General features: G+C 42.9%; 1 protein-coding gene across 1 annotated transcript in view; it reads right to left on the reverse strand.

Annotated features, from left to right (window-relative positions):
- Positions 1 to 12,386, reverse strand: part of LOC140741506 (rho GTPase-activating protein 23-like) — a 252,070-nt gene that overhangs the window by 110,356 nt on the left and 129,328 nt on the right. Inside the window, 1 exon segment of the mRNA XM_073071782.1 lies at positions 732 to 893. Coding sequence (XP_072927883.1) covers positions 732 to 893 — 162 coding nt within the window.

A 12,386-nucleotide genomic window follows, 5' to 3' on the forward strand; every position in this document is an offset into this window, starting at 1 on the left:
CCCCGGCTCAGAGCAAGAACATTATTAATATTTTCCCTTTGTCATTGTTAAGATTTTTTGAAGTAGGACCACATAGAGGGCATCATGTAAATGAAATGGAAAATCTCTTAATATTTAAAGCAGGGGTTCCCAACCCTTTTTATGCCAATGAGTCTTATCATTAACCAAAGGATCCACGGACCCCAGGTTGGGAACCCCTGAGTGTTTTGAGGATACACAAAACACAGGAAAGGTAGCAGTGGTTTGAATGCTTCTAGAAATCCACATGACCAATCCTATAACAACAAATCATAAGACTATAACACATAGGAGCAGAATTTGGCTATTCTGCCCATCGAGTCTGCTCCATCATTCCATCATAGCTGATCTATTATCCCTCTCAACCCCATTCTTCTCTTCTCTTCTTAACCTTTGACGACCTTACTTACCAAGAACATATCAATCTCTGCTTTAAATATACCCAAAGACTTGGCCTCCACAGCTGTCTGTGGCACTGAATTCCAAAGATTCCCCACCATCTGGCTAAAAAATAAATCACTCTTCACTAAAATCCCAATTCTTATTCTGGGGAGAAATTCAGCATTATGTTTAACACACTCTCTAGCTTTGTTTTGTTAAATCTATGAACTATTTTACACTTAAACTGTCCTACATTACATACAGCCATTTGTCAGTGTGTTTTGTTGTTCACAAGTAAAATATTGGCACGACTAGAAGAAATGTGAACTTACTGCAGTCCTGAGAGTAGTGTCGTGGGTGAATGACGGGATAGGTGAAGGTCGGAGAAGCAGGACTTGTGACGATAGTTGGTGCTGAGGTCTGGCCACTGGAAACAACAGCTGAGGCAGGAATGTGACCTGCCACCAGGTCAATACTTGGACTTGTCGGCTCATCTGTAGAGATAAAAGGGAGGGGCAGATAAGTATTAAATTATCCTTTAGTATTCATGTTATTTACTGTGATCCAACGGCCAGGAAGGTGGTTCTGCAACGCTCCTTAGAGAGTGAGGGGCATGACAAGGCACAGAAGATATCGTGGTCATCCAACACAACCAAAGAAGACCCCATTTGTAATGCTTGTTCATATGACTGGACCAGCATTTCTAAGGTTCAGAGAGTGGAACTTCCCCAGTGCAATGGCTTTTCTATTTTAAGAACTCTCCTATGCAGGTTTCCTATCATTGTCAGATACAATGGTCAACTGCCACCAAACCCAACATTATAATTCTTGAAGTGAGGTCTCAACTTGCAAATGCATATAAATCCACATAGGAAGACTTAATTGGAAAGAAGATGAGCTGGATAGATTGACAACGTAGAGTGCGTCTGAGTGGCTCTGGGAGCCTTTGTACATGCCTGTTGGAATACAGACTTCCCAGTATGTAATTTCGTGGACAAATTATTAAATACTTTTTGGAAACTATGCTCATATGGCTGTGTATCTTCAGGAGGCGTTAGATCTTTCACTGAGCTCATAAACTTTGCCTTCTAGGAGGTTTTCTCCTCTTTCTTTCTCACTTAAGTACAGTCCCCTCATGGAAAATCATTTTGGAATGTTCTTATTCATTTTTTCAAAATTCCCCAAAAAATTGACACCAAGGAGACTTAAGTTACAACCTCAGATATAAAGGATAAACAAAGAAATGCATAAGTAAATTTGTGATTATTCCATGGTAGGACACCACCATCAATTTTAAGCAGCTCCTACTGGCTTTTTATATCTCAGAAACAACATAGTCAATATTCCTAGACATCAACAAATATGATGGCAGAATAAAGTATGAATGGTAAGACTCTTGGAGAGACTTGGTAAGACTAATGGTAAAACTGTGAAGGATCAGAGGGATCTTGGGGTCCGAGTCCACAGGACGCTCAAAGCTGCTGCACAGGTTGACTCTGTAGTTAAGAAGGCGTACGGTGTATTGGCCTTCATCAATCGTGGAAATGAATTTAGGGGCCGAGAGGTAATGTTGCAGCTATATAGGACCCTGGTCAGACCCCACTTGGAGTACTGTGCTCAGTTCTGGTCGCCTCACTACAAGGAAGGATGTGGAAGCCATAGAAAGTGTGCAGAGGAGATTTTCAAGGATGTTCCCTGGATTGGGGATAGGTTGAGTGAACTCGGCCTTTTCTCCTTAGAGCAACGCAGGATGAGTGGTAACCTGATAGAGGTGTATAAGATGATGAGAGGCATTGATCGTGTGGATAGTCAGAGGCTTTTTCCCAGGGCTGAAATGGTGCCACAAGAGGACACAGGTTTAAGGTGCTGGGGAGTAGGTATAGAGGAGACGTCAGGGGTAAGTTTTTTTACTCAGAGAGTGGTGAGTGCGTAGAATGGGCTGCCGGCAACAGTGGTGGAGGCAGATATGATAAGGTCTTTTAAGAGGCTTTTAGATAGGTATATGGAGCTTAGTAAAATAGAGGACTATAGGTAAGCCTAGTAATTTCTAAGGTAGGGACATGTTCGGAACAACTCTTTGGGCCGAACGGCCTGTATTGTGCTGTAGGTTTTCTACGTTTCTATCAACATCTCTGAAGATCTATCCTAGGCCCAACATGCTGATGCAATTACAAAGAAGGTAAGCCAGTAGCTATATTTCATTAGGAGTTTGAGGAGATTTGGTATGTCACCAAAGACTCAAACAAATTTCTAAAGATGTACCGTGGAGAACATTCTAACTGGTTGTATCAGCATCTGGTATGGAAGAACCACTGCATAGGATTGGAAAAAGCTAAAGTGTTGTAAAGTCAGCTTCATCATGAGCACTAGCCTCCCCACCATCAAGGATATCTTCAAAATGTGATGCTTCAAACAGGTGGCACCCATCATTAAGGACCTCCATCACCCAGCACATGCCCTCTTCTCATTGCTACCACCAAGGCACAGGAGCCTGAAGACACACACTCAATGTTTCTTCATCACCATCAGATTTTTGAATGGATAATGAAGCAACTCTAAATACCACTTCACTGTTTTTTTGGTTCTCTTTTTTCACTGTTTTTAATTTTTTTTTCATATGTACATATTTTTCTAATTGTAATTTATAGTCTTTTTATGTATTGCACTATACAGCTGCCACAAAAATACAAATTTCACAAAATATGCGAGTGATATTAAACCTGATACTTAATCAGATTCCGAGTCAGGCCTACATATTCAGGGTTCACAATTAGATTATGTAACAAGCAGAAAGTATGGAATTAGTAGCAGGCATGATGTCAACTAGCTCTAATTTATGTAGTTTACTAACTTACATGGTTAGAAAAGACACACATTCCTTTCAATCTACATTCTGGGGGAATTAATGTCCAAATTAATGATCGGACAAACACATTTCCAATCAGTTGATCTGCCTATCCCCAGGTTTTCACCCCTTCAGACCAGCAAATTTCAAGATCATGTTGTCCAAGGATGGAATCCCAATAATTGAACATTGGTAAGCAAGCTATCCATTGGTAGGCACCTATGACAAGATGTGCTATAACAAGTATGGCATGGTAGCATAGTGATTAGCACCACAGGTGACAAGGGTTCAATTCTCACCGCTGCCTGTAAGGAGTTTGTACGTTTTCCCTGTGACTGCGTGGGATTCCTCCCACATTCTAAAGATAGTGAGTTGTGGACACTATTTCTTCTAAGCTGCGTGGGTGCTAACTGAAATGCTCACATGCACATGCCTCTATTGTTGTGCAGCTGGAATTGGACACAATTAATAAATAAAAACAAAAGTGTGTGATTTTATAATTTTCACTCTAAATATTCATAATATGCACATTGGAAAAGATAACATTTAAAGTGCTGCGTAGTTTTCAGCCGTGTAAAAGTTACCTGCTCAGAGCAATGATTGGTCCGTGCAGTACATTGAGCACATCTACACGAAATGCTGTCGCAGGAAAGCAGCATCCATCGTCAGGGACCCCCACCTCCCATGCACGCTTCTCACTGCTGCCATAAGGAAGAAGGTACAGGAGCTTCAGGACTCACACCACCAGGTTCAGGAACAGTTATTACCCCTCAACCATCAGGAAGGAGGTACAGGAGCTTCAGGACTCACACCACCAGGTTCAGGAACAGTTATTACCCCTCAACCATCAGGAAGGAGGTACAGGAGCTTCAGGACTCACACCACCAGGTTCAGGAACAGTTATTACCCCTCAACCATCAGGAAGGAGGTACAGGAGCTTCAGGACTCACACCACCAGGTTCAGGAACAGTTATTACCCCTCAACCATCAGGAAGGAGGTACAGGAGCTTCAGGACTCACACCACCAGGTTCGGGAACAGTTATTACCCCTCAACCATCAGGAAGGAGGTACAGGAGCTTCAGGACTCACACCACCAGGTTCGGGAACAGTTATTACCCCTCAACTATCAGGAAGGAGGTACAGGAGCCTCAGGACCCACACCACCAGGTTCAGGAACAGTTATTGCCCCTCAACCATCAGGAAGGAGGTACAGGAGCCTCAGGCCCCACACCACCAGGTTCGGGAACAGTTATTACCCCTCAACCATCAGGAAGGAGGTACAGGAGCCTCAGGACCCACACCACCAGGTTCAGGAACAGTTATTACCCCTCAACCATCAGGAAGGAGGTACAGGAGCCTCAGGACTCACACCACCAGGTTCCGGAACAGTTATTACCCCTCAACCATCAGGCTCTTGAACCAGAAGGAGATAACTTCACTCAACTTTACTTATTTCTTCTTTTTGTATTTGCATAATTTGTTTTCTTCTACAATCTGACTGAACACTCTAGTTTGGTGTGGTCTCTCATTGATTCCATTATAGCTGTTATTCTATAGGTTTATTGAGTATGCCCTCAAGACAATGAATCTCAGGGTTGTATATGGTTCCGTATATGTACTTCCATAATAAATTTACTTTGAATTTTGAACTTTGATCTGGTTGAGGCATGCTACGTTGGTGCTGGAAGTGTGGCGACACTTCCTGGCTGCCCAGCACAAACCTCGCTGATTTGATTTAATGTACACGATGCATTTCACTGTATGTTTTGATGTACGTGCAGCAAATGAAGCTAATTTTCATCTAATCATCAGTAAACTGCAAGGTCATAACAAAGTAAAAGGTTGGAAGTGATAAATTTACATTGTTAAAACATGTCTTTCCAACAATGGCTTAAAGAATGAATGAATGGATATGAAGTGCCTCATCACAAGGCCCAAACATAATGAAACATTATTTTTCCATTTCAATGGAATCTTGTGCATACCACAAACATAATTCACAAAGTATCAATGTCTATATTTGTGTACAGCATCCTTGACAGAAGAAGAAGCAGTTGCAAGTTAAGAGGCCGTGTATAACAGTACCAGGCCCTGTTTGATTAACCTCATGTGAATTCACAAAACCGCTCAGAGTACTGAATAGACCAAAGGCCATGGGACCAGATAAAATCCCAGCAGTAGCTTTGGAGGTTTGTGCTCCAGAACTACTGTAGTCTCAGACACATACAGTATATACAGTAAGGGTGCCTAAGACTTTTGCGCAGAACTGTAGTAATTTTATGTATTTCACTGTACTGCTGCCACAAGAAAAAAACAAATTTCATGACATGTGTGAGTGATGATAAACCTGATTCTGATCTGGGTCTCTATTGTGAACTGAGAGTGGGAAGGGGGCAGGGAGAGGGGAATCATGGTTGGGAAAAGGGGAAGGGAGAGGGGAGCGGGCGGGAAGCACCAGAGAGACATTCTGTAATGAACAATAAACCAATTGGTTGTCTGGTAGCTCAGGCTGGGTGTGTTTGCACCCGCACCACCCCCTGCCCCTGGAACTCCTTCTCTACCTTGCTCTCTGTCCAACACCCCTCTCATGGCACTCCACCCTTACCATTCTCAACATACTTTTCTCCCACCAGAGTTACAAACTCGTTCCATGTTGAGAAACACAGTACTGTGCAAAAGTCTTAGGCATCCTAGCTATATAAGACTTTTGCACAGTATTGTACATGCACTTCTAGACAATCTGTTCCAGTACAGTTGCCAACACTGGAATCGATCCAACAATGTGAAAAATTGCTCAGTTATGTCCTGTACAGAAAATGTTGGACAAAAAAGAAAAAAGCAGAAAATGGCAGCGGCAATGCTTTTAAAAGTTCAAAGTACATTTATTATCAAAGTATATTATACAACCTTGACATTCGTCTCCTAATAGCTCGAGGCTTCAGAGTTCGGAGTTCAACTCTGGCTCTGTCTGTAAGGTGTTTGTACTTTCTCCCCATGACTGTGGGTTTCTTCCAGGTGCTCTGGTTTCCTCCCACAGTCCAGAGATGTACCGGTTGGTAGGTTAACTGTTCATTGTAAATTGTCCTATGATTAGGCTAGGGTTAAATTGGGGTTAGTTGGTTCCTTAATGTTGTTATATCTGGGGGTTGGTAATGGGTAATCTGGGCCTCTGTACCTCTCTCTGCAACTGGATCCTCAAATCCTGCCTATTAAATACTCCCAAAAGCATGCACCTCAAATAACCTTTGTCAACCAAGTACATTCCCTGGTCTTCACATGTGGCTTAGCTACTAAGCCTGGCGGAGAAGGGCCAAAGTCAGGTTATTAGTGTCTTAAAAGCAGCCGCTTTGGGCAGATGAGGCTTGTCAGTCATGGTTGGCAGCTCATCCGGGAGAAGAAAAACTCAGATTCAAACCTTCACTGCCTTGTGACTACAGCCACTCATGGGGAAGGCATTATGAGTAAATTCTGAGGGAAAATTCCGGAGCTGCAGTGCAAAAGGCACTTCCCTTGGGGTCATCAAATGCACTGAGAGGGGAGCCACCTACATGGGCAACAGCTTGCTCTCCATATTCTTTCTCTCCTCCCCCTCCCCCGTATCACAATGACCACGCAGAATCAGAATCAGGTTTACTATCACTGACATACAGTAAGTAGTCAAATTTGCTGCTGTATGGCTGCTGGACTATACAAGACATAAAAATTACTCTGAGTTACAAAAATAAATAAATAGTGCAAAAGAAGAATAGTCAGCTAGTGATCATGGACTGTTCAGAAATCTGATGGCAGAGGGGAAGAAGCTGTTCCTAAAATGTGCTATGTCTGGCGATCCAGGCCCGTACCAGAAAACCAAGTATGTTCTGCGGAGGGCTATTTCAAGGCAAAGATACAACTTGGAACGAGGTTGGAGGCAACATCGGATGCACAACTCTGGCAGGGCTTGCAAGACATTACTTCTCACAAAGCAAAACCCAACAGCATGAATGGCAGTGATGCTTCACTACCAGATGAACTCAATGCCTTCTATGCCCGCTTTGAAAGGGAGAACACAACTACAGCTGTGAAGATCCCTGCTGCACCTGATGACCCTGTGATCTCCGTCTCAGAGGCTGATGTTAGGCTGTCTTTAAAGAGAGAAGGCAGAAGGTCCCATTGGAGTACTTGGTAAGGCTCTGAAAACCTGTGCCAACTAACTGGCGGGCGTATTCAAGGACATTTTCAACCTCTCACTGCTACGGGCAGAAGTTCCCACTTGCTTCAAAAAGGCAACAACTATACCAGTGCCTAAGAAGAATGATGTGGGCTGCCTTAATGACTATCGCCCGGTAGCACTCACATCGACAGTGATTAAATGCTTTGAGAGGTTGGTCATGACTAGACTGAACTCCTGCCTCAGCAAGGACCTGGACCCATTGCAATTTGCCTATTGCCACAATAGGTCAACAGTAGATGCAATCTCAATGGTTCTCCACGCGGCTTTAGACCACCTGGACAACACAAACACCTACGTCAGGATGCTGTTCATCGACTATAGCTCAGCATTTAATACCATCATTCCCACAATCCTGATTGAGAAGTTGCAGAACCTGGGCCTCTATACCTCCCTCTGCAACTGGATCCTCAAATTCCTAACCAGAAGACCACAATCTGTGCAGATTGGTGATAACATATCCTCCTTGCTGACGATCAACACTGGTGCACCTCAGGGGTGTGGGCTTAGCCCACTGCTCTACCCTCTATATACCCATGATTGTGTGGCTAGGCATAGCTCAAATAACATCTATAAATTTGTTGATGATACAACCATTGCTGATAGAATCTCAGGTGATGATGAGAGGGCGTACAGGAGTGAGATATGTCAACTAGTTCAGTGGTGCCACAGCAACAACATGGCACTCAACATCAGTCAGACAAAAGAGCTGATTGTGGACTTCAGGAAGGGTAAAGCGAAGGAATACAGACCAATCCTCATAGAGGGATCAGAAGTGGAGAGAGTGAGCAGCTTCAAGTTCCTGGGTGTCAAGATCTCTGAGGATCTAACCTGGTCCCAACATATTGATGGTTATAAAGAAGGCAAGACTGCAGCTATACTTCATTAGGAGTTTGAAGAGATTTGGTATGTCAACAAATACACTCAAAAACTTCTATAGATGTACCGTGGAGAGCATTCTAACAGGCCGCATCACTGTCTGGGGGGGGGGGGGGGTACTGCATCTTGGGTATTAGCCTACAAAGTACCCAGGACATTTTCAAGATATTTTCAAGGAGCGGTGCCTTAGAAAGGCAGCGTCCATTATTAAGGACCTCCAGCACCTGCCCTTTTCTCATTGTTACAATCAGGTAGGAGGTACAGAAGGCTGAAGGCCTTCAGCGATTCAGGAACAGCTTCTTCCCTCTGCCATCTGATTCCTAAATGGACATTGAACCCTTGGACACTTTAAATACATAGTATTTCTGGTTTTTTGCACGATTTTTAATCTGTTCAATATACATATACTGTAAAAAGTATGTATACCGAATAAGATTTACTTATTTATTATTATTATTTTTCTCTTCTATATTATGTATTGCATTGAACTGCTGCTGCTATGGTAACAAATTTCACATCACGATAATGAACTGATTCTGATTCTACGAGAAGAGGTTATTACATCCTGAATGGTGAGGGTCCTGGATGCTGCCTTCGTGAGGCACCAACTATTGAAGATGTCCTTGATGGAGTGGTGGGGGGGAATGCTGTGCCCACAATGCAGCTGGCTGAGCCTACAGCCCTCTGCAGCCTTTTTCGACCCTCCACACCAGGTGATGATGCAACCACACATCAGTAGAAATTTGCTATGGAGTCTCGAAGCATACCAGTATTCTGGACTCTGGCTGCTGCTCTGCACCTGGACGTACACTCCAGAGCCCAGCCTACTCTGAACCCTGGCTTTAGCCTCACACTTGGCTCATGCTCTGGTGTAATCCCATGGAAAAAGGTGCAGAAAGTTGTAAACTCAGCCAGCTCCATCATGGGCACCACCATACAGAATACCTTCAAAGGCAATGTCTCAAAAAGGCGGCATCCATCATTACTGACCCCCAATCATCCGGGACATGCCTTCTTCCAATTGCTACTATCACTGAGGAAGTGCAATACACATCAGTATTTTTTTTCTTTTTTTCCTCTCTTTTTGCACTAGTTATGTAATCTAATTTCGTGATATATGTGAATGATGATAAACCTGATATGGGTCTCTATTGAGGACTGAGAGTGGGAAGGGAGTAGGGAGAGTGGAATCATAGTTGGGGAGAAGGGAATCATAGCTGGGAAAAGGGGAAGGGAGAGAGGAGGGCACAGGAAGCACATTCTGTAGTGAACAATAAACCAATTGTTTGGAATCAAATGACCTTGCCTGGTGTCTCAGGGCTGGGAGTGTCTACACCCCCCGCCCCTGGCACTCCTTCTCTGCCACCTGTCCCATACCACTCCACCCTCGCCATTCCGAACATCCTTTGCTCCCACCAGATTTACAAACTCACTCTCTGCTCCACATTGACAATTGCAGTACTGTGTGCAAAAGTCTGAGGCACCCTGACTAAATATATTGTAATTTATAGCTTTTTTAAAATGATTTCTAAAGTACTGCTGCCGCAAAACAATGTTCACAACATATGCTAGTGATATTAAACCTGATTCTGATTCTGGATACACTCACGCTCCTTTAGTTTCTCCAGAACAAGTCTCAAGTGGAGTCTTGGGCAGACCTTGCCCGTACACAGACCAACAGGTTGTAACTTAATGGATAGCAGTAACGATGTGTATTCACTGATGTCCTTTTCAAAGTTCAAAGTAAATTTATTATGTATATGTCATCATATACTACCCTAAGATTCATTCACAGTAGAACAAAAAATACAATAGAATCAATGAAAAACTGCACAAATCAAAGACTGACAAACAACCAATGTGCAAAAGAAACAAACTGTGCAAGTACAAAAAACAAGTAATAATTAATTAATAGATAGACAGATCAATAAATAAATATTGAGAACATGAGTTGTAGACTCACTTAAAGGCGAGTCTGTAGGTAGTAGAATCAATAGAGTTGAGGTGACTGAAGTTATCAGACAGCCTGATGGTGGCAGGTTAATAACCTCTGTATAAATGTGCTCAATGGTTGCCCGTGATGGACTTTTCCAGTTTGAGTTTCACAAGGATTACTTGGCAATAGACCTCATTATAGCCTTGGTCCTAATATGCACCTGAATTTTGGTAGTGAGGTGAGAGTAACTGCCCTTGACATCAATGTAACATTACATCTAGTGGGATGCTAAGGTGCCCCAGTAAAACAGACTTGAATGGGCATCACGAGGAACATGTTCCAATGGTTGTGCAACAGAAGATGGTGTAAGCTGTTGGATGTCAGTTATCCTATTTGGCACGTAGTGTAGCGGTTCATGTAACGCTTTACAGCACCAGAGATCAGCAATCAAGATTCAATTCCCGCCACTGTGTCTAAGGAGTTTGTACGTTGTCCCCATACTGCGTGGGATTCTGCCAGGTGCTCTGGTTTCCTCTCAGATTCCAAAAACATATGGGTCAGTGAGTTGCAGGCACGCTATGCTGCCCCAAGCACATTCTTGGACTGAGCTGATGCAAACAATGCCTTTCACTGTATGTTTCAATGTTTACATGTGACAGATAAAGGTAATCTTTAATCCCAGGAATCACTGTATCAGTTTCCCATGTCCTGGGCTCACCTATCACAACAGGTACTCTAAATCGTCAGCTGCTTCATGAATGATTTTCTTTCTACCCTATAAAGTCAGGATGATCATTTATGATTGCACAATGCTCAATCCCACTTGCAACTCCTTAACAAATGAATGTTGATCTCTACCAAATGATTGCAACCACCTAGCCTTGTTTTCCATCTCCAAGATGCCCACCATCAACATCCTGGAGGTCCACACTGACTAGCAGGGGATAAGTCACAAACACAAGAAATTCTGCAGACACTGGAAATCCAGAGTAACACACACAAGATGCTAGAGGAACTCAGCAGGTCAGATAGCATCTATGGAGAGGAATAAGCAGTCGACAGTTCGGGCCGAGATCTTTCATCAGGATTGGAAAGAAAGGGGGAAAGAGGCAGAAGGACAAGTCACATACATATTAGGGCCAGTGGGAGTGGGCAACTCACATCCTGTCACCTCAAAGTCTTTCCATTATCGACACTGTGACTGCCTCTCTCAGTTTCCTGGCCCTGCTTACCCACAAAGTTCATAAAGTTTGAAACTTCTGGCCCAGGATCACACAAAGTAGAAAAGGAGGTTCAATATGGTGCTGAAAAGGAAGCCATACACTTGGAACTCTCAGAAGCCATAAAAAGTGATATAAAGTGTACAATGCCTCACAAGTAGCCTAAACAACTGCCCTGTCTACCACTACCTGCCCCATCTGTGGACAAATTCAAGAGTTTCCACAATAACCTTATTTGCTACCTCAGAATCAGAGTGGAAGCAAATCATTCTTGAGGCTGTCAAAATCAAAGTAAATTTATTATCTAAGTACATACACTCAGTACATACCTCCTGTACCTAATAAAGTGACCACTGAATGCATATGTTACCTTGAGATTCATTTTCTTGCAGGCATTTACAGAAATATAAAGAAATACAATAGAATTTTTGAAAACCATACACAAAGAAAGACTGAGGAACTGCTAAAGAAACACAAGTTGTTTTTTGACTATGTTTCTAGTCAGTTCTCTATACTCTTTTACATTTTCCTAGGGACATTTAATAAGTTAAATATGTGAGTAGTTACAGCCCTCTTATCTAAGAAAGAATGTGCTGGCATTAGAGAAGGTCTAGAGGAGGTTAACATACATAAATCAACATTTAAACAGAAATTATATTGTAACAGAATATTTGAAAGGCACAGACAGGGTGGTTTATGGTGCATCGGGCAGAATTTTTGCTGTTTCTGTAGCATTTGACTATATTTTAATAGGCTGAATTGCTAGCTCGATTTTTAACCCAGCACAGATGGAAAGTGTGTGAGGAGCCGGCCTGATTCAAACCCAGAATTATTTGTCTCAAAGTCCAGTGCCGATGCCACTACTCTACATACAGGGTGGTAACATATTCTTTCAA

This window comes from Hemitrygon akajei, chromosome 18 (assembly GCF_048418815.1).
Source record: "Hemitrygon akajei chromosome 18, sHemAka1.3, whole genome shotgun sequence".
Classification (NCBI taxonomy): Eukaryota; Metazoa; Chordata; class Chondrichthyes; order Myliobatiformes; family Dasyatidae; genus Hemitrygon; species Hemitrygon akajei.